At 37.6% G+C, this 25772-nt stretch overlaps 2 protein-coding genes across 13 annotated transcripts in view; one reads left to right on the top strand and one right to left on the bottom strand.

Annotated features, from left to right (window-relative positions):
- The first annotated feature begins 11989 nt into the window (after positions 1 to 11989).
- Positions 11990 to 17183, top strand: LOC148021306 (beta-1,6-galactosyltransferase GALT31A-like). 12 transcript variants are annotated; one of them, XM_087699177.1, is made up of 13 exons: positions 11990 to 12368; positions 12568 to 12647; positions 12754 to 12913; positions 14168 to 14270; positions 14365 to 14429; positions 14567 to 14850; positions 14928 to 14991; positions 15153 to 15225; positions 15473 to 15593; positions 15888 to 15975; positions 16080 to 16205; positions 16363 to 16472; positions 16572 to 17183. In XM_087699177.1, the coding sequence occupies exons 3-13, from the start codon at positions 12825 to 12827 to the stop codon at positions 16718 to 16720; spliced, it is 1272 nt and encodes a 423-aa protein (XP_087555303.1). In that variant the 5' UTR covers positions 11990 to 12368; positions 12568 to 12647; positions 12754 to 12824; the 3' UTR covers positions 16721 to 17183. The 12 variants fall into 12 exon arrangements, with proteins under 12 accessions (XP_087555303.1, XP_087555307.1, XP_087555299.1 ...); XM_087699181.1 differs by having other exon boundaries at positions 12497 to 12570; XM_087699173.1 differs by having other exon boundaries at positions 12497 to 12570; positions 12707 to 12913.
- Positions 17184 to 17549: 366 nt separating this feature from the next.
- The window catches only part of LOC148021305 (single-stranded DNA-binding protein WHY1, chloroplastic-like), a 30854-nt gene continuing 22631 nt past the window's right edge, over positions 17550 to 25772 (bottom strand). Inside the window, exons 5-7 of the mRNA XM_087699184.1 lie at positions 18394 to 18467; positions 18171 to 18259; positions 17550 to 18084 (exon numbers count right to left, since the gene is read on the bottom strand). Coding sequence (XP_087555310.1) covers positions 17959 to 18084; positions 18171 to 18259; positions 18394 to 18467 — 289 coding nt within the window. The 3' untranslated portion in view covers positions 17550 to 17958. The remainder of the gene's footprint in view (positions 18085 to 18170; positions 18260 to 18393; positions 18468 to 25772) is intronic.

Genomic DNA, 25772 nt, shown 5'->3' with positions numbered 1-25772 from the left:
TGTGTGTGTGTGTGTGTGTGTGTGTGTGTGTGTGTGTGTAGTGATATTTGATAATTTGTTACACACACATATTGCATTGGTCATGCACATCAAATACATAAATGTAATACCTAATTAGCACTTAAAAGTCTTGCTCAATTAGCACCTTTTAAATACAATCCCAAAAGCACCCCAAGAACAACTAAAAGTACCTAAACTCATTGTCAAAAGAGCCAAAAAACAACCTCAATTTAGCACTTTATAGACAATAATCCAAGAGCATAAAGCACTCCAAAGAACCAGAGCTTCATCAAACCCACCAAAAGCATGTATAGTCTAAAACCACAAAAAACAAGCCATCATCTTTTGAAGAACAATAGGTTTAGATAATACAACCATAAAATGGCAAGCACATATTGAACAACTTCATGAATTTCTCCATTGATTGGACACATGTATGTGCTCGTGTATATGTATACCAACATTTTAAGTGTACATAACTTTTCTATGCAACTCCCAATGCGGTCTGACTATCAATGAAGATAGTGATGGCAATTAATCATATCATACTTAAAACAACCAAAAGGCATCTGAGCCAAATACACTCAACTCTATTTGTGAAAGATGCCCTATACTTAGCTTCAAATCTAGAAGTGGCCAATGAGATCCTTCTTACTCAACCATGATGTGCATGAGCTACTAAGTATGAGGTAAAAAACACATGGATACACAAGTGTCGTAACAAATAGCCCATTCAAAATTTGAAAATGCATGTGTATATGACAATAACGATCCCTTCTTGGGACAAAACAATGCAATGTACCAAGTAACACTCAAGTAGCGAAAGACACACTTTGCTACCAACATGCTTAGTTCATGTGCTATGCACAGACATGCTTATCTCTGAGACTACAAACTAAACATTGAGCCTCATAATGCATTGATAAATTAAGCATCCAACATCCTGCTACTAGAGAAAGACATCAAAGTACTCTCCGAGAGGATTGCTATAAACCCAGCAAATCTAGAGTGAGCAATGCGAATAACCGAGCATGAATGGATCAAGCATGTGCATAAGTTTATGCAAGATATACTACTTTCGTACTATAGTTTTTTTAAGAAGAGAGCATTTAGTCTCCTATACCTGCCAAAACTGAACATACTAACCTAAACTAACTAAAGGAAACTCATGCCACAATTAGGAGGACACTATCCTAGCCCAAATTAGGAAGAGACTATCTTGGCCTACAAAGCTAGAATTCACATCCAATAAGTATATATAAATGAGACTTGATGCAATATTGACTATTTTCATGTTACGCTTTTCTTAAGAATAGCATTTTCACATGCCAAAACCAAACTCACCAAGCTATATTTGGGCAACGATAGGAGGACACTATCCTTGCCAAAATTGGGAAGACACTATCCTAGCCTACTAATCCAAAATTCACATCCACACACTAGTAGTGTATAGATGAAACACAAAACAATATGTTGGCCCTCCCCCCTAGGCCTTGTATGCTGAATAGTGATATTCTCATAGTTGGACCTATGACTATCATTGTCTAATACAATGCTTGCACACATCCCTCCATTGACAACATCACCCTTGTATTCCTTTTGGAATCGTGGTGGTTTTGAACATTGTTTTGCATGCTCCGGCATACTCTCCTCCCACTGAAAGGAGCATGACCTCACCCTTGTAGTGCATCATATTCCTCTTTTCCTTGTTGAAAATCCTATGCAGTGCCAACATATTTTCTTGGGCCTCATCAATCCCATGAACATGGCAAACAGGCTCTTGGAAAACTACACTCAACCATCTATTCATTCAATAAAGTCCAAAAAAGTACTTGAGAATTAGAGTTTTCAACCTTGAATTCAGCAACAACATTAGCAAGCAACTCTCTAATATAAAGATGATAAATATGAGCAATCATGGTGGTCCACCCACAAGTATAGTCAACAAGATCAAAATGCACAAACTACCACTCCAGTAGGCCTCTCGGAATCAATTCAAATATCCAAATCTACTTCACTTCCAAGATTAGTAGTAGTAGACATGTTGAAAATATATCACTCCTCTACATGGGCCAACTATGATGATGGACAAGGATTCTATGGCTATTCTAAACTCAAAACTTTGATGCTCAAATGCCTTAATTATAATGCTTTGCATTTCAAGAATCTTGTCATTAAGTGTCAAATTTTAGGCAAAATTTCGACTACTTATAGTAAGGTGACACATGTTCAATCTTCATTCTTATAATAGTAGAGGAGTAGCTCATCAATGAAGGGGATTCTAAGATTGGATGCACTAATGCTTAGCAATGTGAAGAGCTCTTTTATCATTGCTTTTGGAGTGCTACTGGTCATATAAACCCTAGTTCTTGTTATTTTAGAAGAGGTAACTTGCAATGCCACATTACTCGTGTTGGTAGAGTGCCATGTCCTTCTAGAAGATGTAACTCTTGCATGTTCCTAAGCATAACCATGTGTAACCATACAATTTTCCAAAAAAGCATAAAGCTGCATAAGTAGCAAACAAGGGAAGAGCTAACACTTGGCATGTCCAAGAGGTGTTGATCACTATGTAATTTGCTTACTCATTCACAATAGTGGAGTGAAATGCTAGTGCTTGGCATTTGCAGGCCATTTGATCATTGTGTAAATCACTTGATCATTTGCAACAATGGAGTGAAGTGCCAAGACTTGGCATTTTGGGCCATGTTGATCAAGTTAAGCAATCACTATGCCATGGTATGTTTGACTTCATTAGCTCCAAGAGTGATTGGTGGAATGAGATAGGGGTATCGCAAACCAACATGGAGATGATAGAGATAAGACAAAGGAGGTGTGATCAAGCTAGAAGTTTTTTGGCAAGACTACAACATGGTAAAGAAAGGAGGAAATATCGAGATTCGAGAGTAGACATCTAGGTTGCCAAAGAAGAGGACTTCGAGAGTGGCATTTGGGTTGCCAAAGAAGCGGACTCCCTTGTGGAGATGTCGAGCTCTATATGAGATACATCCACTACGTACCTTGGTGATATGACACGATATTATTCACTGGCATGTTAGGTGATCGACATGAGGATATGCCAGTCATTCTATAGCTCGACTACACCCACATAGTCCATCCTTGGTTATGGCACATTTATTGTGCCACCTCTTCTTTCCTAGTAGGTTCACGCTTTAGTGACCACGTGTACATATGTTATGGTACTTTCATATGAGTCTTTTAACATGTTGTAAACTTAGTTCTTTTATGTGGAAAAAGAAGAAGAAGAAGAAGATTTCAACCCTATATCTTTGTGTTCCCAAGTCTCCATTGCTTTTGATGTGTGTGCGCTCTTGGGTGCTTCACCTCTCTTCCCTCTTATTTGTTTTCATCCCTTGCTCTACTTCTTTTATTCTGCAAAGACAGCTCCTCCATTCTACTTCAATTCATGTACAAAGCTAGCCAATGTAGTCCTACAGTTTTGTGGTTTTAGAAAACTTTTACTAGCTCCTTGTCAAACCGAGCTTTTCAGCTGGACAGTCCATATTGAACAAATTTGTGGTTTAAGCTTTAGCATTACATGCTATTGTTAGATCGATACGTAGCATGGCCGATGCTTCAAACATTACGGCGTGAATAATATGACATGCAAAAAGGCCAAGCTACTGCTTTTTAAGCTCGTCAATGGTCTGTATTATTCACGTTTGTGCCTGAACTTGTATCTGCTATACATGCCTTGATTGACATGAACCATGGTTGATAATGCAAGCATTACAATATACGTAATGCGCCACACAGAAAGTAAGGTATGAAAGCTATCTAGATTTCCACCTTATTTCCGACAGTGGGCCATCTTTTGCAAGATCGGATAAAAGGAAGGATATAATACGTATTGGGGCATATACAAGTTCCCAACTCTTCGATGCTTCCTTAATAATCTCCACACCTCTGTGCCATCCATTACTTGTGCTAGTCCCTTGCACAAGCATTGGCACTTGGCAGTTTTGGGGCATGTTCAAGTCCCCAACTCTTCTATCCTTCCTTAATAGTCTCAACAAATATATACAAGCGCCAACGCTTGGTAGTTCCTTAGCATGTTCAAGTTAGTAATGTTCACCAAGTTAGCTCCCTATTGATGGTGGATTTATAGGTCGAGTCGTGTGGTGAGGGGCATGATGATACAGTTGATATACCAAAGTTTGTAAGTCCATAGTTGTGGAGAGTGTCGATTCCGTGATTGTCGAGTCATGGGTAGGACAAGTTGAGTGCAATTAAGGTTGGTTGAGTCAAAGGGGGTTGGTCAAATTGAGGAGCCACTCAAGAGCAAGGTTTGATGAGTGGGCAATTGGTACCACTCACAAAGGAATGGCACAGTCTGCCTTGATTCTTCCTCAAGTGTGATCAAGAGACCTCGAGTTGACAACAAGCAATCAAGTGCTTTTGTGTAATTGAATGAAGAGAATGAGCTTGGATCCAAGCACCAATGGCTTGGCGAATCCTTGGCGTGTTCAACTCCACAATGTTGTCCATGCGCCAATGCTTGGCATTTTAGCGCACATTGACCTTTATTTTATCATATGTATTTAAGTCTACAATGGTATTCAAGCACTAACACTTGGCATTCTCAAGGCATGTTGATCTTTTTTATGTCATGTATATTCAGGTCTACAATGGTATCCAAGCAATAGCACTTGGCATTTTGAGGGCATGTTGATCAAGTTACTATGTTGAGCATGTAAGGGGCATGTCCAAGCCATGTTGATGTGTGCCACTATCTCTATGTATTTGAGGATGGACCCATATGATGGTGCATCAATGCTTGGCATTTTTCAATGGATTTAAAACCACCAATAAACACACTACTTTGTATTGTTTGGGAATGTCTAGGCCAATGGTTTGTAGTGGTGCGCTAGCTCTCAGCATGACTGTGATTATGCATTAGTGCTTGACATGTTTGGGTAGGAAAATTGGCATCAATACATTGGAAAAATCTCTAGGGCTATACCTTATGTGCATCGTACCTTATGTGCATTGTACCCTAGCATGCATTCTCAACCACATACTAGCCAAGCACCTTCTGCTTATAGTGTCCTTCCTTAGCAACCTTCTTTTGCAAGATAAAGCAAGTCCCATGATGGATTTTGGAGGTTGTATGGAGTTTGTTTCTCTTGTGTTAATTGGCACACGCTCCTTGTTGTGAAGCACCAATGCTTTGCATTTCATGTCACATACAAAGTGCTACATAGTATTGCGTAGTTGCAATTGTGGTCGTTGATGATTTTGTGCTCTCATCTACAAAAAGCACCAATGCTCGGCATACTTAATTGCACAATGAACACACTCCATGATAAGGCAAGTCCCAACATGGAGTTTGGAGGTTGTGTAGAGTTTGTTCCTCTCATATTAATTAACATGTACTTAATGCTATGAAGCACCAACACTTCACATTCCATGGCACATGTTGTATACTACCGCATAGTTGCAATTTAGATTGATGAGTTTATGCCCTTATCTACAGAAAGCACCAATGCTTTGCAAGAGGAACATACTCCGTCCATTTCAATGTACCTTCATTGCATGCCTCCATGCTAGTAGCCTCCTATTTCTCTATTTTCAAAAGAGTCAACACTTGGCATAAATGGGGATGCATATTCCATGGCACATTATCAATTAGGGATAACAAAATAGAATGTAATAGTATGTTGCCATGGGATTGTGATTACCCAAATCTTTTGTGTATAGCTTAGAGATCATAACATTCTATTTGAAAAGGAAGAGGGAGTTTGGATAGTTTGATTCTTAGAGCTTCATAGTTTTCTCTTATTAATATTGAGAGTCTTATATATTCATGAAGTGGACAATTCTAGCTACTCCTTTACATGAGTTAGGGTCACATTCTCTTAATTGAGTTGTGATGAAATCTAGATCTCATTGTCAAGGGCATGTTGCAAGTCGTAGCATGGCTCTTTTCTTCAACATCTTAGATAAGCTTGCCCATCTTGGATATCTTTTGAGGATGAGGTTTGGTTGGTGTTGAGTCAACTAGACCTTTACAAACGGAAAGTAAAATGGAGTAAAATCTATTGATAGACTTTGTATGAGTTGTTCCCTTTTAGGAGTAGACTCCATTTGAACCTCCCATAGGGTTTGTGTGAGTTGATGAGTATTGATGACTCTAACAATAGACTACATTTGTCCAAGTTGCTTTTGTAGGAATAGACTCTAATTTGAAGCTCCCTTAGGGTTTCTGTGATTTTTTCAATATTAATGGATATAACTCTATCTCTTCTTCTTTCTTATCCTCCATGGCTTGAACATGATATACATTAGATGTTATATATATACATAGCTATATGTATTAATATATGTCATGTGGATTGTCTATATATATAAGTGTATACACATGTACAATGAGCAACACAAGTACACACACACATAAACACACTAATATTGTGTATGCTAAGCACTTTGTAAACATGATATACATTAGATGTTATATATATACATAGCTATATGTATTAATATATGTCATGTGGATTGTCTATATATATAAGTGTATACACATGTACAATGAGCAACACAAGTACACACACACATAAACACACTAATATTGTGTATGCTAAGCACTTTGTAAATTTATATACACATCCGTAGTTATATCACAAATATGTGAGCACTCAATAAATGCATACACATGCATACATGCATATATCACAAATATGTGAGCACTCAATAAATGCATACACATGCATGCATGCACATATGCATGTATGCACATACACATACACACACATACTTAAAGCTAGGATTAATTTATGTTTTAGTCCAATTTTATTGAATAGCTAAAAAGTAAACTACAACATGATAAGATCACAAAGGATGGCACAAAGTCTATACTTTAATAAATATACAAGTGGCTAAGAAACATCAAAAAATATGGGCAATTTTCCATTTCTACATTGCAAGATGATAATTTACATCTATATTTCCCTAATCAAACATGACACAAACATCTATATTATCAAGCTCATAAGAGAACATGCCTCAAAACCATGAAAATACAAGAAATAAGCAAAGAAACAATCAAGAATAAGAAAATGGTACTTGAATTATTTGAGCAACAAAATAGTATACAACCAATGTGCAGTGCAAGGTGAGTCAACCCTAGATAGTGATTCAAGGTTATCACTTTGTGGTTGCATTTTCAATTCGTAGCTAGGGTGCATGATGATTTCATTGATCCCTCAATGGAGTCTCCTTCATGTAAGAGTATTGATAAAGGTATGCTTCTCAAGTTTCCTTTTGATTTACTCAAGTGAAAGGTCATAAATTGATCTTTTGGATTAACCTATTCTCTTTTACTTTTGTAGAAAGAGCACCAATCTGTACATCCTCATATGTACCACCATATATCCCCTATCAAGCTCTCTAACACATGTGGATCATGATTGTGATATTTCTCTCTACTTTTTTGTAATCAGTGATTATATAACCATGGGAAGAAATTTCACATCTTCCATAAGAAACAAGGATTTTGGTAGAATCTAGAAAGGTTGCTTGTCTTGCATCTATCTCAGTTGGGTTTTCAAGTGGATTAAGAAGATTGCCTTGATTTTTAATTCTAATCACCTTTGGTCTTCTATGTTGTGTACCTTTGGAACTTTTTCTTCATGGATTGAGAGGCATGCACCCCATTCAAATCGAAGCTTGTTATTTTTGGAACAATCAATTTTCTTACAACTCTACATCAGGTTTAACTTGGAAACTCTGCCAATATTCACATAGTTATTGCCATGCTATGCTAAGATAGTTGCGACCATGATGAGCATTGATGCATGCTATAACATAGTCCAATAGGCATGTAGAAGTTAGCACAAGCTAGGCCAAAAGTATATAGATGATGAGAGCAAGGAGGCTTCCTTTCATGAGTGCACTTTGAAAGAAAGGTATATCGTGTCATGCTACATTACAAAAAGAATTGGATATGTAATAATCTTTGCAACAGATAATACTTGGCAACCCACCTATTCTTTATCTTTGTGAACTTGTTCTAATATTGCATTTAAATCCTATAAACTAGTTTTCCATGACATTGAACTAAATAACAATTTCTTGGTTTTTACCTTTGCTCACTCTTACCATGCTCAATTTAAAGTTAAACTCCTCTTTAGCATCATGAAGTCTTAACTTCAAACCTATCTCCATAGGGATATTGATAGGCTTACAATCAAAAGGACCAAATCTTTGTAATAGTGCCCCAACATACTTTGTTTGGGACAAAGTAATGCCTTCATAACACTGCTTAAATTGAATGCTGAAGTAATGATGCAATAGACTCATATCTAACATGTTTAAAGTTGAATTCAACTCAGCCTTAAAATCAAGAATATATATCTCATTAGGACCAATGAGCAACATACATAAACCACAATGATTAAAGGCACATCACCCTCATGTCTAGTATATAAGATTATCTCAATTCGACTATTTTGAAAGCCATACGTGTAGTCAAGAATGTATGAATCTTCTCATACCAAGTTTGAGATGCTTAATTTAAACCATACAATGCCTTTTTCAATCTATATACTTTGTTTTCTTACTTCTTTAAATAAAACCATGAGACTGAAAACCATGTATTTCCACATGTAAGTCACCATTCAAAAATATAGTTTTGATCTCCAACTAATGGATATTCTAATTATTATAAGATGTTAATACACAAGTACCAAGTTGTTAATATATGGCAAGTGGAAAAAAAATGTTTTACCAAAGTCCATGTCCTTATGTCAAGAATAACCATTTACAACAAGTCTAACCTTATAACCATTAATACTACCATCTAGCTTGCACTTTAACTTACAAACCCACTTAGTACCAATAGTCTTTTTGCTTGGAGGCAAGTCACATAAAATCCAAGTACCATTTTTGACAATAGCATCAAACTTACAATGCATAGCACCCATCCAATTTTTGGATCTTGTGGCTCTTCAAAAGATACAAGCTCATTCTCATCACACTGACTAGAAACAACCAACACATAATAATCCAATTTGCATAAAAGGCACTATGAGAGCCAAAACAAGTATAACTAAATAAAGGTATATCCAATTGATTATCGTCCAATCTTTACACTAGCTATTTTGACATGATTTTAATTATTCAATCTCTACTCTCACATCAAGAACTGCATCCTTTACATATGCATCAAAAATAAGTTAATCTATAGATTCATTAAAAATCTATATATACTAAGAAATTGTCTCGTTTGATACTACATGTGACTACCCACACTACCAAAAAGAGAGAACAAAGTGTCAATGATATCTTGTGATAGTATATCTATCTCTTTGGTACATGAAAATAAAGCTTCAATAGCATCTTTCACAAAGGAAACATCATGACTAACCAAAATGCTCTTAAATTGTGGATGATATGGCTTATAATCTTTGCTTTTTATATTATAACCAACATAGATGTATTTCAAAGCCTTATCATCTAATTTCTTATATTATTGCACTGATACTAAAGTATAAGCCATGCAATAAAGTATCCTAGGTACATCTATCTCTTTGGTACATGAAATTAAAGATTAAATAGCATATTTCACAAAGATAACATCATGACTAATCAAAATGCATTTAATTTATGGATTATATAAATTAAAATCTTTTTTTTAAGTATTGTAACTTACATAAATGCATTTCAAAGTCTTATCATCTAATTTCTTGTATTATTGCATTGATAATAAAGTATAAGTCAACTAATCAAAAACATGGAAGTAAGCAACACATTGCTTTTTGCCATGCCAAGCCTCATACAAAGTGATAGATTATAATGTCTTAGTGAAACACATGTCAAGTATATAAGCTATATATATAACATTGCCTTTTAATCATGCATCGTGCCATCTCCATGAGAGATTTATTCTTTTTCTAAGCTACACAATATTATTATGATATATGTGACATTATACATTGATACTTTATCCCACATTCAACCAAATATATACTATACTCCTTAAACAAATGAAAGTCACAAAGTACAAGTAGTTGCCAAAAGAAGATGTTTACATTGGACCACAAACACCATTGTGTACAAGCTACAATTTGCAAATAGCTCCAACTAAACCATCTTTTGAAAAGAAAGTGCACTACAATTTATCCAATATGCAACTCTCACAAATATATTTTGCATGAACCTCAAAAGTAAGCAGTGGAGACATCATATAGCAAAGTTTTACATGCTCAACAAACTAGCATAATTCAAACAACCGAAATACATTCAAAAATTTTACATCTAAAACTATCCACAAATCTATAATTATATACACCAAGTCTTCAACACATTCACCATAATTATTGGGCTTGTATACCTCGTAGCAAAGTGAATTAGATATGATAGTTATATCATCACATGAGAGATCAACAAACTTGATAATCAAGTCAAGGCTTGGCAAGTGCAAAAACTCATGATATTCTTCTTCATCTCTAGTGCATATAATGGATATGTAAGTATAAAGATACTACCATTAACGTATATAATTCTCATCCTTATTATATTATCAACCTTCTTTATCTAAACAACATTTACCAATTTCTACTTGCTTACAAAAAATGTAACTTTTTCTTTACTGCTCTAAGCACCTATGGATGAGGGGTAGATCTGAGTTTGGCTTAATAGTAAGATGTACTCAAATACTTTTTCAATAATCTTGGCATCACCACCCAAGCCAAATCAAGAGCCAAGCCCATTGAAGGAATATTTGCATTGATAAGTATGCACCTTGGAAGCAAAAAATGTGATTTTAAAATGGTCAATTGCCAAAGTGCTTACCTACTTGACAAAACTAGAGAAACAATTGGCAACAAAGCGACTACTGCCCATAAAAAGATTTAATATCAAGTCAATGAAAGAATGACCAAAGTGCAAAAGGTAGTACAAAAGAAAATTAAAACAAGGAAAAAGGCAAATAAACAAGGTATAACAAACACTATCTTTTCAACAATTATTGAAGTTACATTGCAAAAGAAAATTGTATTCCATGCATATTAGGAGGTTCCCCTAAGAGATGGCATAAAGAAGCAAAAGAACTAGTTGATAAAGAGCACCAAGAATATTCAAAAACATATAAGCTAGAGACCAAACTAAGGCCAATTCTAGAAAAAAGAAGGGCTTAGTAGATGATACATTGGAAAATCGTTAAGGAAGCAAAGAATCAAGCAACTTTAGAGTTTGAAAACATAGAAGATCAAGACAATGTATTAAGCATTTGAAATGTTTGAAAGAAAGCAAAGAGTAGATCACACATGAGCTTACATCAACATAGCTCAAAGCATGACCTTGTGAAATTGTCAAGATAAAGACTTAGAAAGGATGGTAAGTGGGCAATTTATCAAGGTGGCTAAGGCCATCATAGAGGAGCTTTAAAAAAACCTAAGCTCTAAGTTACTTTTTGGTCATGATGTATTTATAATTTCAATAGCTTTAGTAATAGCACCCTAATGTAGCTTTCTTTTTGTGCCAATGGTACCCAAAAATGGATTGTAACTAAAATTTTAATGCATGTCTCTTTGTTACTAAGTAACTGTGCAAATATGGGAATTGAACTCAAGACCATATGGTTACCATGCATTCTAGGTTACACCTCATTTTGGTCCAAAACACACACACACACACACTCCCTCTCTCTCTCTCTCTCTCTCTCTCTCTCTCTCTCTCTCTCGAAGCTTTCTATTTGAAAAATTCAAGACCAACACTAGGTAAATTTTCACCTCTCAAAAGCCAGGTATACCGTAAAGCATGATCAAAATACGTGTTCTAACAACTCTCTCTCTCTCTCTTCAAAACGAGAGTATCAAAACGAGCGCGCCCGACCGGGTGTTGTAGGTGAGAGCTTGTTGCAAGGCCCACGCATCCGGTACCCTGTTCTCCAGTACACAACCTCACGCACACCGCATTTGAAGCCACCCCATTTTCATGACATGCTCCGAACTCTCTTTCCCCTCTAAACCCTGCTTTTACAACAGCATCCCACCCGCACATTCGTAGGCCGAAGAAAACACAGGACTTTGCCTTGTTTAAGTGACCGAGTCCCTCCAAACATAGACACGCTCTCTTTCGAAGGCACCTATCTCACCATTAAGAAGTAGCTGTTGCAACCGGCTTCATTAATTGCTCTTAAGTTCACTAACTATACATGTCACATACTGATTGCTGTCAACTCAATAGCTAGTTTCACGTTCAACATGAAACATTGGAGCATACACTGAAATCGGTTTGGGCTGCTCAGCCCTGTTGTCATGTGCCTTGGCGATGTTAAGGAGAAGATAGTGTTACCATTTGCAAGAAGATAAATACCACCGGTTGTCTTTGCACATCATCTGTTACAAGTGGGTATGGTAGGAGTGTGCTACTTCTGTGTCGTCTAACTAATTGTCATTTCCACTTTGAATTTGAGGGTATTCAGCATATTATGTGGCTTCTCATCTTTTCCATCATGAAGCTTCCTTCAATACAGAACAAGAAGAAGAGGAAGGAGATGCACAAAACCTTAACTATGAATCTCAAATCCTGCTTGTCTCTTTGCAGGAAGTAGGTAAACTTTGATTGTCACAGCATTGCTAAATTATTTGCACCTTTAAATGTGATCAAATTGCTCAAGACCCCAGGTTAGAAGCACAAGTTTGTTCCATATCCATTTTACCATCAGGCTCGCCAATGACTGCAGGCTGGTGGCATCTAACTGCACATGTTTTGCACCTTGCAATAATCCAGCGCACCTGGAGACTCACAAGGCCAGAGGGATACCTAAGGCGTTCTCGGAAACTGACCTAGGCTATAGAATCATGCGATCAAAATCTGGTGGTGTCTCTTCAACACTCGTCCTCCTCTTGTGTGTGGCGAGCTTCTGCATCGGCATGCTCTTCACCAACAGGTATAATGACAAATGTATCTGTTGGGTAATTGTACAATCATGGCTGTAGCTGTTATCCAAATCCGTATTCAGAAATTGAAATTCATAATGAGAGAGAGCCTTACCTTTTACCGAGATACAATCATGGGTTTGCATTTGAGCTTACATCCTTTGTTGCATGGGATTAGGCACTACCTTAAATTATAGTAAGACTACCATATCATCATAGCTGGACTACTGATGACAATTTTTAACTTGTTATCATGCATTTAGACAAGCCAACACGGTATGAATTATGTAAAGACTGTGTTATAATCATGCATTTGAAGACAGCTTGAATTGGTAAGACACCCTTAGCATCATGCATTTTGGCAGATTGACACAGCTTGGAAGAGACGTACTACCCATTGCTCCTTATTAACAAAGGGACAGAGACCAGTCTTGCACCAAGCAATCATCTAAGTACTATGAGCAACACACAACTTTCAATAAAGATGAAGCAAATAAGATACCAAGAACAAGGGACAAAGGCACAAAACTTAACCTAAAATTAACCCAGAAAATGACAATGAAGAGGCAAAGCTCCCAGCAGTGTAAAGGCTTTAAAAATGTTCTTAATGTAGACCCTCTCCAGTCAAAGAACTGTCCTTTTGCAGCGCTTTAAAAATGTTGTTAATGTAAACCATCCATGTGTCTACTGAGCTGAAGCTGAATCTCTGCAGATTTTTGATTGGTTACCGGCTGTTTGCAAGTCTTGCACCAAGGAATCATCTAAGTACTATGAGCAACACACAACTTTCAATAAAGATGAAGTAAACAAGATACCAAGATCAAGGGACAAAGGCACAAAACTTAACCCAAAATTAACCCAGAAAATGCCAATGAAGAGGCAAAGCTCCCAGCAGTGTAAAGGCTTTAAAAATGTTATTAATGTAAACCCTCTCCAGTCAAAGAACTGTCCTTTTGCAGTGCTTAAAAATGTTGTTAATGTAAACCATCCATGTGTCTACTGAGCTGAAGCCGAATCTCTGCAGATTTTTGATTGGTTACTGGCTGTTTGCAATACCATCTCACACCTCCATTGCCCACTCGTTTACTTTTTTTTAAAAATCCTCCAGTCAGTCGTTTGAACATTGCACATGTACAAGTTCAACCTAGCCCATCAATGATAGCAAGTAAAATGTCAGGCAGTAGACCTCAGTAAAGCACTTTTCCGAAGGCAAGCAAGATGGGATAGGTGCTAACTGGCAGTGGTCACTAAACGATTGTATGCAGGATGTGGACTGCACCTGAACCAAAAGAAGTCCTTGAAGCTAGAGGAGAGCATTCCTTAGAAGGTAGACAGCACCAGTTGAGCCCGGAGGATTGTAACAACTTAGTAATGACTCTGTTCTATCAAAGACTGTCTTTTTTCTTTTCAATCTACCTCAAACTTCCAGCTAACTTTTTTATTATCCAACCTGCCCCCACAGAAAACTGCTGTTGACGGAGACAAAGATGTTTTGGGTGAAATTTTGAGAACACACGAATCCATACAGTAAGTGTAGTCAGCGGTGTGATGTATGAACTTATTATAGTTTCTGGAGAAAAAATGTACTTAGCCACTGATGGCCTTGCATCAAATTCTTGTTTATTATTATGTCTTCTAATCATGGAGTATATTGAGCTTGACAGGGCTCTTGACAAGACAATCTCAAATTTGGAGACAGAGTTGGCAATGACAAAATCTGTAGAGAGCAGCGGTAGCAGCAGTAGCAGCAGCAGCAGTAGCAGCAGCAGCAGCAGCAGCAGCAGTAGTAGTAGCAGTAGTAGCAACGCAAATGGTTTACCTGCAATCGAGCTTCACCATGGAGATGCAATGGAGCCACGGCAGAAAGCATTTGTTGTAATTGGAATCAACACAGCATTTAGCAGTCGGCAGCGACGAGAATCTATACGTGAGACTTGGATGCCTCAAGGTAATTGTTTGCCGAATTCCATCAACAATAGACATATGCCAGTACATGGGCAGTGTAAACCTTTTGGATTTCTGCAGGTGAAAGGCGCAAACAGTTGGAGCAAGAGAAGGGCATTGTTATCAGATTCGTCATTGGCAGCAGGTAAGTCTCAGCATACCGGTTTTTTCTAAACCTGGTGGACAACCAGTACCTACCACAGCTTATTTTCTTCTGCACAACATTCAAGCCTTTTGCAGCCATCTGTTTTTATGTTGCCATTAAGACAATTATAATCAGTTTGTGCACTTCCTTTTTGTGATTAGCACTATATCTGGTGGAATTCTGGACCGCGCAATTGAATCAGAACACATGCAACATGCAGATTTTCTAACACTGGTAAAAACCTAATGCTATGCAGACTATGTTATATTCACGAGCATAAAGCCGGAAAAGCATGGCATGCCATAGAGATTGATAAATTCATACCTGTTTCAGATTTTGCTTCTTTGAAATAGTTGAACATTGCTTTAAATTTCCCGATTTTTCAGTCTGAAATAGTTGAACATTGCCTTTATATGTGTTGGCGCATGTTGATGGCTATCATGAACCATTTCCTTCATACACTTGTCTAAGTTTTCTGCAGGAGCATGTCGAGGGCTATCATGAACTATCAGCAAAGACTAAGATATATTTTGCAACTGCCTTGGCCAAGTGGGACGCAGATTTTTATGTCAAAGTCGATGACGATGTCCATGTTAATCTTGGTAGACCTTTGCTTCTCATCTTTCTGTACCCAACATGTAATTAAGATAATATGGTGAGTAAATGATACAATTCACAGAATCATCTGCATAAAGTCTCTGAGTCCCATGGTTACAGCCTCAGAGTTTGACAAGAGAATAGCAACAAACTGAATTCTGAGTCCCATGGTTACAGCCTCAGTAATTGACAAGAGAATTGCAACAAACTGAATTCTGAGTCCAATGTTACAGTTTCTCCACTCACAGATCCTATCACTATTCTAAAAATTTGACATGAGAATTTGCTTAAAAATGCAGGTGTATTAACATCAATTCTAGCTGCACACAGGACCAAGGCACGTGTTTACATTGGCTGCATGAAATCAGGCCCAGTTCTCTCTCAGAAGTAAGATATTATTTGCTCATTCAAACTCTTATTTGTTTTTAAGACTAAAAGATGACTTTTCAATATTACAATACACTAAGGATGATTGTGACCACATTCACTAGAGGAGTCAAATACCAAGAACCTGAGTATTGGAAGTTTGGGGAAGAGGGCAATAAGTACTTCAGGCATGCAACTGGTCAGATATATGCGATTTCAAAGGATCTGGCTGCATATATATCTGATAATTCGTAAGAACTTTCCCACTTTGCAGGCAGCTTGTTTCTGTTTCTTCTTTCACCGCAGTATCAATCGTACAAAGCTGTATCCCATTGAGTAAAAGTTTACTTTTTTGTTATCACAATCCCTCTACAGTGACTTTTCTTGACAACGAACAATCATTGGCAGGCCTATACTCCATAAATTTGCAAATGAAGACGTTTCTTTAGGATCATGGCTTATCGGATTAGAAGTTGAGCATGTGGATGCTCGTAGCATGTGTTGTGGGACTCCTCCAGGTTAAGGTTCAGTTTTTGGTTTTATCAAAATTCCTAACTGGGCTCGTAAGAAAGGAAAAGGCATCAGATTTCATTTGCGAATGTGCATATTGGATGCAGATTGTGAATGGAAAGCAAAAGGAGGCAATGTGTGTGCGGCATCCTTTGACTGGACTTGCAGTGGCATATGCAAGTCAGTTGATAGAATGAAAGACATACACAAGCGATGTGGAGAAGTTGAAGATGCAGTCTGGACAGCATTTTCCTGAAGTAAACCATTGACTAAAAGGATGGGTACAAGATATGTACTGGTTCCAGCTTCTGAAACCCCCTCCCACCCTCTTTCTTTTTCTCAAAGGCACACAGCTGCAATGGTCTTTCACAGAGATGTGTTGTGCGAGCTGAAATTCAAAGAGAAGCAAACTTGCCAAGCTGCAGAGGTTGTAGATTTAGGAGTGAATTTACTCCAACTCTTAGCACTTGAAAGTCTTCATATCATCATTCTCATCAGACTTTTTAAGGCCTGTTGATGGCATACCATCAAGTAGTCCCAGTCTCACCAGGTGCAATAGCAGAAAAGTACTAAGATGATGTAGATTTTATGCTCCAAAGAAACAAACCATAACTGTATCAAGCACACGTGCTATACAATCACCAAGCTCACAACGTGAATAATGTATCAAGCAGGACGAGTTGGCCTTTTCTTTTACCACTGTTCCATCAGAAAGGAGATGACACTAAACCAAGAGCATTGAGTTGCTAATTAGAAATCCATTTGCAACTAAAATCAGACAACATTTCAAGGAATTTCAAGGCTACATTGCTAAATAAGGAACCAGTGGCAACTAAAATCTGGCAATAGCTCAAGGCTTCAGCCCAGTTAACAGCATTCGTTCATAAGGGTCTCCATAAAGTTAATGCTTGAGTAAAATCTAGAAAGTGGATCTAAATTTACACTTATGCTCATAGTAATCAATCTTTAAGCTCCAAACTACTAAGCAATTAAAAACCAATTCATATTTTCATGTGGCAAGAGACATGGAAACTTATGAATATAAACAAGAGAATCTCATCTTCTCGCTACCACGAGACCAGAGAGAGAGAGAGAGTTTCAAAATATTAAATGAAGTCAAAGATGATTACATATGTCTTACAACAGGTAAAAGCTCCAAGCTCCAATAAGACTGTCATTGGTCGGCCCCTTAGATTTGCTATTTAACAAGATCACTGCAGTTCCTTACATTTGCTATTTAACAAGATCACTGCTCTCTTCAATCAGAGCATGAGCTCCAAGATCCATAAGCTCGTATTATGTACAAAGGTCACCATTGTAGACAAAATTTACTGGCATACACCAGCCACAGCAGAACAAAGTCAGCTCAAAGGCTAGACTAACAAAATGCCATGTTATGGCTCATACAACTTTCTACTTCCATGTCTGTGTAAGATTGATACTAGTGCCACCTGTTGCAGTGATTCAAGCTTGTACAAAAACTTGCCCAATTACCTACTTTGACCACTCCAACTCTGGACTCACTTTATTCAGTGCAGCAGCTAGCTTCCCATCATTCAATAGCTGGTTAGATAAGGGAGTAACGTATGCATGCCAGCCAATCAAGTATGGGATAATGAACTGCTACAGCAAAAAAAACTTTAGCCATTTAGCATAATCACACTGGGATTTTAATCGAAAAATGAGACTGTTGAACTTTAAATTACATTAAATGCAGATCTCATGAGAGCAAACTCTCCCTTTGTCACTGGCACACTGTAACGCTCATCCACATTCTCCAATTTGTTCATAACAGCTACATTGGTCAAAACCAGTGTTGTCACAAGCCACACAGCAAAGCATCCCAAAAAAGCATTGGGATTGTTTATGTGTTAGATAGATATCATGTAATTAGATTGATATGAATTATTGTCAATATAGAGAGCTTACAAAAGTTGAAAAAAAATCCCGTCTTGTCTGACATAGCTTCCACTTTCAAGGCTTTCCTGATTTTTCCAGCATTGCTACAACAACCATTTAGCTGTAAGTAGATGGTTGACAACTCAAAGAAACGAACTGTAAGTAGACATTTAACAACTCTTCAGGTTGAAAACTTCCAAGAATGAAATATTAGTGAAGTAAAAATGCATACACAGCTTGCATCAGACCACAGTTTTAACCAGATAAAAGATGCAATGGACCCTAAGAAAATGCCCAAGCTTGACATAGAGACAATCTACAACATAAGGCAATCATGCAAACTCACACTGTCAATAAGTGAATTATCCCGTGGATAACCAAACAAGCACAAACTAAATGATCAGACATATAATTGTTTGATGCCGTTCTACAGACAAACTGGACATTGAAAAGAAGTTCTAATCCCAGGATGCCTTCTCAACTCGTTTATACACGATTTGGAAAAACATTGTGCATCACATATAGGATCCCTTCAAGTGGCAACACCTTGCAGTTTGAAAGTTTCTACACTGGAATGTGACCTTCTCAACCACTAGCAACTCAACAGTGTGAAGGCTTAGAGTTTGTATATTTAATCACAACACAACAGAAAAGGAACTCGCATTCTTGCATATTTAACTACTTAGTGAATTTGTTGTGTGTGTAATTAAAACATATGTAGAATAGTGCAATAGAGCTGGCCATCGATGAGTGGCCACATGTTATGGTGGGCAATAGCATATCAAGTTCAAATTTCTTAGCAGTTTAGTCAATTCATGGGTGAGTCCGCGCATGTGTATTTGTGGGCTGGGCGACACATTTACCCATCTAGTTTAGACATGATGACATTTTGGGGTGTGCTTGTTATCACCACTTTGTCTAGGTTTCATAGGATCAAGTAGGCAGCATTGCTGTGATAAAGACTTCAATAAGAAATGCCCACTTGCAGACATACGGTCTAAACTTGAGCTTATCCATGATATATATTGGTGTAGCCCCATGCACTCTCTGTCATACCTTATCTTGATTGTCCATGATCTCTCTAGATATATCTAGGCTTATACCTTGAAGTTCAATTTAAAGGCATCTTAGAGCTCCTATCATGGTAGGAGCATAGTGTAGAGCCCATCTATTCACAAAGTTGGGATGGAGATTAGATCTTAATAGTGAGCTACTTCTAATGCTTTCTAGTAGACTTGTTCTTCTTTCCATGGCATTTTACTCATTCAATCTTGAGCTTTGCCCCTTAGAGAATGATGTTGGTAGAGAGGTAGAACAAGTATCGGCGGCCACCCTTAAATAGAAAGACGAACATTTATTTGTATTTTGAAACACCTAAATAATAAAAATCGCCTTTCAAAGTACATGAGTATCAAATTAATTTGGAATCATTGAGCCAATATGTCTTAGTAACAATTGATATACAAAAGGTTCGTTACATCCCTCCCTCTTGAAATCTGTCTTGTCCTCAAGATGTTGCTTGAAGTATTTCTGATCCTACAGTTTCTTCATAAGTTGTAAGTATTTCTCGATAGTCTTTAAAATATTATTCTAGCATCCATTTAGAATCTAAATGAGAGTCATTTTTAAATTTCAAAAAAAAAATTCTAAAAATATTTCTTCCTTATTTTGTGATCATATTAAAGACTATTTACTTTGGTTTAAGTATCTCCTCTTGTTCATCTACTTCAGATGGATTCTCTATTACACATTCCAATGATGGTGGTCCTTCATAAGGCTTCAAAAGATGGATATGAAAAGTATTGTGAATTCTCCAATGCTCTGGAAGTTGTAACTTGTAACAAACATCATCTTTTCAGTGACTTGAAATGGCCCATAACTTTTTATTGCGAGCTTAATGGCTTGGGACGAAGGCTTATTAGAGTTACTTACACAAGCTTTATAAATTTCAGCCACACCTAATCTCCTTGTAAATTCATTTACATTCGATGCTTATCTACTACTTTTTTTAGTTTTTCTTGAGATCTTTGAATAGCTCATCTAACTTGGGCAAAAGTTATATCTATATCACACATGAACTCATCGCCATGAAATATCTCCTCCTTGATTTTGAGAATAAATAATAAGAGTAGTTTTCCATATATGATCTCAAATGGTGCTTTACCTCTAAAAGTATGAATTGTTTTGTTATAGGCATATTCTACCAAAAGCAAATACTTTTTCCATTGTTGGTTCGCTTTATAATAATAACACTTCAACATATCCAATATTGTGAGATCTTTGAATAGCTCATCTAACTTAGGCAAAAGTTATATCTATATCACACATGAACTCATCGCCATGAAATATCTCCTCCTTGATTTTGAGAATAAATAATAAGAGTGGTTTTCCATATATGATCTCAAATGGTGCTTTATCTCTAAAAGTATGAATTGTTTTGTTATAGGCATATTCTACCAAAAGCAAATACTTTTTCCATTGTTAGTTCGCTTTATAATAATAGCACTTCAACATATCCAATATTGTGAGATTGTCTATCTCACTTTGACCGTCTATTTTAGGATAATAAGAAGAAAAAAAGGTATCTAAATTTTCAAAAGAGCTCACCAAAAGAGACTAGTGGTTCATAGATCTCTATCAACCACAATGGATTGTGGTAACTCATGATCATAGTTGTCAAGTACGAAAGGCACGATACGATACGATACGATAAAATACAGTACTAAATGATACCTTATGAATTTATAAGATACAGTACGATATTAGTACCAAAACAAATGACTTTTTTAATAACAAAAACCGTAAATCGTTAAATGATAGATTATAAAATACATGACTAAAGTGAAAATAATCATACAACTACAGTCTAGTATATTTAATACAAAAAAGAGAACGACCTATGAATCTATAATGAGGCATCACTATCATCATCATCATCATCATCATCAAAACCATTTGAGTACTCATCAAGAGAGTCTAAAGATGACTCCTCGACATCAAATGATGAGACACACATACACATCCTCATTGATGAGATTACCATCATCATCAAATGATGGCTCCCTAGGTGATAGCTGTGCAAGCAAGGGAGGGATGTCATCACGAGGCACAAGATGTGAGTTACTAGAGCCTCGCCTTACATATGTCTGCAAGCCACTCGAACCACCCCTCCTCAATGAGGAAGGACATCGAATGACCATGCCCCTACTACCACCTACTTGAACTCCTCGCCCACGAGCACGCTGACTGGGAGTGTTACGAGTATCTGTTGCAATAAGCTCTCTGTAGAGCTCTGCAAAAAATCATCTTCTCCTCATCCATCTCTTGATGTATACTCGAAAGAGTATCACTCGTCAACTTGAATGTATCAACATTCACCTACACAATGTAGTGATGCACGTAAGATTGATCATTGTAAATGTTGAAGTCTAAATCGTAAAGTATAAACTTCCAAGTTCAAATATTATGATTAAGTGTTTAAACTTTACATGCTTCGGACTATCCATGCTCATCATAGCCCTCATCATGCATAAGTTAGTGTGGTAATAGACTAGCCGCTCTAATTATCGTGTGCTAAGCCAATTGTGAATCTTTGTGTGAATGAGAGAATAGGCACTCCAGTTTCTCTCACATGCACCTAAAGAGCAATCCTAAGCAAGGATCCTTATGGCTAAGGGCTGAAAGATCTCCAATACGTATCCAAAGTTTTGCATCAAAATAAAGATTTCACAATTGACTCTCTCCTCCAACAAGTGGAAGAAGCAAAAGCCATATGCCCTCTCTGATCTGCATAGCATCCTAGCTCCTCCATCACTACATTGCGATCATCTACAGGGACCACACGAGTCAAATAAGCAAGTTAGACCGAATGGAACTCCCTATCATCCATGCGCCCATGTCTTGTAGGTCAGATATACCAAAACGGTAAAACCATGGATGGGCTTATGCATCCATGCCCATTTCCTCTATACTATCTCTAAAACATGTGCACGATGTGTCTCTGTGATCACTATACAAGCAAGTACCTCCACCAATGCCACTCTAAAGAAGTGAACGAGAAGGCCCATGGTGGACCCCTCGCAATCACTCATATGTAATACCCTATAAAAGAGAGTCACAATAATGACAACGGCACGAATTTTTTCCCAAAACTGCTCATTAAGGCACAAGCGTTGCATGGCTTTGGCCTTCTCTATCTCATGCTCATCCCACTCATTCCATAGAGTGGACACCACTATCTAGCACGGACCATACCTTATAAAGGCACTCCAACAATAACCATATGTAAACAAAGCGAGTTGAAGAAGGTTTTTTCAACTCCAGTGTCCTATGCTCACAATACATTGCAAGTACCTTTACCTTTACCATGAAAAATATAACAATTAATGTAGCTTTGCGGACCACCCTCTTCACCCACCTGAGCTTTCCAATGTTCTCCATGAGCGAGTCCAAACAATGACTTGCCCATGGAGTCCACGCAATTGTGGAAAACTCGGCCTCAAGCAAATGGCCCATGTGCTGACAATTCGATGCTTTGTCAATAAAACCACATTTAAGGAGTCCACCTACGACCACAATTTACAAATTACAAGTACACTAATAATACTTGGAGGTTAGAGAGAGAGAGAGAGAGAGAGTTGAGCCTTTCAAGTTTCAACTTTCAACTTTTAAGATTCAAGAATAAAGAGAGACGGATCAATCCTCTCCTTCTCTTTATCAATTTTTTCGTCCTCATATCATTGTATTTAACACCGGTCCATTCTTCACATGGACCCACATCGGCAATGGCTTTTACAATCTCTTTCCTTGCTCTTACTTTAGGACATTGAATGAAGGTTGCACTCAATCACCGTGCATGTAATTTCAATGTCCGCAAGTCATTGCCTTTCTCTAAGAAAGGCAATCAATCCACGCACATGACCGGAAGCTTGAGAGAGAAAGAATTATCTCTCCGACGCCGTATGAGCCTCCACTCTGTCTTTTACCGGAGCCAGATACGGATGTGGAGCCCCCACCACCAATGGTAGAGGCCTCTCCCACATCGGTTGAAGATACACCCACATTTGATGCTTTCTCATTAGCCACTTCCTTCTTCTCTTGTGAATTCCCCTCTCATCTTGGCGAGAATCTCCTCTGCAATGTTTTGAGGGATCTCCTTGCATGGAGCAACTTGCCCTCCCATCTTGAAAAGATACTGGAGAAGCCAAGTTGCACCACTTGTATAGCACTTCCCCCAATACTTGCATGTCCAATGGTGGAAGTTGGATTTCTTTGTGTCTCTCTCCACATGGATCGCATGCAAATTGAAGGCCTCATGCTTCTCACGAGTCGTGGTGTTGATGACGGATAAAGAGGCCTGAGAGAGAGAGAGAGAGAGAGAGAGAGAGAGAGATACTTGAGTCTCGACTCTTGAAACTTGAGTCTTGAAAGTTGAAAGGCAAGGAGACCGAAGAGACTCAAGGGTTGGGGTAAAGTTACAAGAGCAACAATGAGATAGAGAGAATGGAAGATCAAAATGGCAAATACTTTGATAGGGTGCGGGATTAGAGAGAATGAGAGATGAGATTTGAGAATGGCAAATGCTTTGATAGGGTACGGGAAAGAGGAGAAGGGGGATGAGATGCAATAATAACAAATCACAAGTCCATTCAAAGTATCAAGATCCGAGAGAGGAAGATAAGAATGGTAAGTGCTTGCTGAATTGGTGTGGAAGCATGGAGAAAAGGAGCACCTTTTGTAGATGAAAGAAGGGTTAAAGTTCAAACAATCAAAGAGAGAGCTACCAACTAGAAAGAATCCAAAGAGGACTTTGTGAGTGGAGGAAATGCATGGCTGGAAAAGGAAGTGGGATGATGTATCCAAGGCTTCCCCACCCCCCCCCCCAAAAAGTGCCACGCAAACAAACGCCCGCACAAGAGTCGTGCAAGAAAGGTGGCCCAAAATAACGTATAAATACGTATCGTACAGTAGCGTATGGATCATACAGTACAAACAATATCATACTTTGTACAAAGACAACTATGCCCATGACACTTAAAGATTTGTTGAATAAATATTCTAGCCATATGTTAAAACTTGATAGTTTTCTTGATTGAAATGAAATAAGCATATTTGAAAAACATGTCAATAATAGTCAATATATCATCATTGTTATTTACTAATTTTGGCAAGCCAAGAATTAAATCCATAGCAATGATTTTCCAAGGTTGACTCAAAATTAGTAATGGTTGCAAAAGCCCTGCAAGCTTTTAGCGATCAAACTTAATCTTTTGACACACAAGTCATTCTTTGATAAATTATTCAATGTCTCGTCGAAGACTTAGCCAAAAGAAATACATTTCAAATACCTTACTTTTTGCCAAAATACCACAATGAGCCATGTAACGAGCCCATTACTTTAGGCTTGAAATCTTTAGTAATGCATAACTTATTCTCCATCAAAAGAAATCCATCTTTGATAATATAAGAGTTTACCCTTTTACCAAGTTGTAAACTCTTCCAAATGATTTTAAAATCTTCATCAAAAGCATACATGTCCCTCATACTAGTAAAATCTGTATGATGAATCATAAACATGGTATGAATCTGAGATCTTCTTGACAAGGCATCAACTACCTGGTTTTGCTTTTCAAGAATTTACAGTATTTGAAAGTTAAATCGAGCTAAATAAGAGACCCATCAAATATGCTTTTCAGAAGTCTTTGGTTGGTTCGCAAGCTAACATGGTTTGTCTTGATGAGAAACTCTACACCTAAAAGATAGTGTCTCCAATCTTTTAAAGCTTGAATGACAGTATAGCCAATCTTTCTTCCGTGGACGGGTGGTAATTTCCTAATTACAACTTAATTACAACAGCAGACAACAAATGTTAATTTGAAAATACAAATTTATCTACTAATCTTGAACAATACACACCTGATTGGCCCCAAAATTGACGCCCCTTTCAGTATTTCTTTAGCTTTATTGAAGAGTAAGTTGATCTACAATGAAATTCTCTCAATTCCCTTCGCAATCCAAACACCCCTTGCTCTCCAAAGTGACCAATAAGTCTTCAATCTATTTTGCCCCTTGATTTGAGCACTTAATTGGCATTCACCCACTTCATAGATGATGGAAATGCCCCAAATTCAATGGTCGGCTAGTCCTCCACCTGAATTTTGCTGAAATTTACCTTCAACCCTAAAAATTCCAAGTCTTGGAGCTTCCAATTTTTGGCACGCTTCCCGAGGCTGTTGTTAAACCCTAATTTCTGTTGTATATTAAGGTTTACAACAGATAAATTTCTAATTTCTCAATCTCCAAGGGTCCAAATGCTGAGATATTCGAAGCAAGGCTATGAAATGGCTGGGAGATGAGAGAGAAAGTTGTAAAGAGAAAATTCAAAGTTTTGTCACGAAGAACGACTGAAA

Source organism: Lygodium microphyllum, chromosome 18 (assembly GCF_053477565.2).
Source record: "Lygodium microphyllum isolate KBCC chromosome 18, Lygodium_microphyllum_v1.1.10, whole genome shotgun sequence".
NCBI lineage: Eukaryota > Viridiplantae > Streptophyta > Polypodiopsida > Schizaeales > Lygodiaceae > Lygodium > Lygodium microphyllum.
The sequence above is the reverse complement of the archived record's forward strand: the minus strand, read 5'-3'. Positions and strand labels throughout refer to the sequence as shown.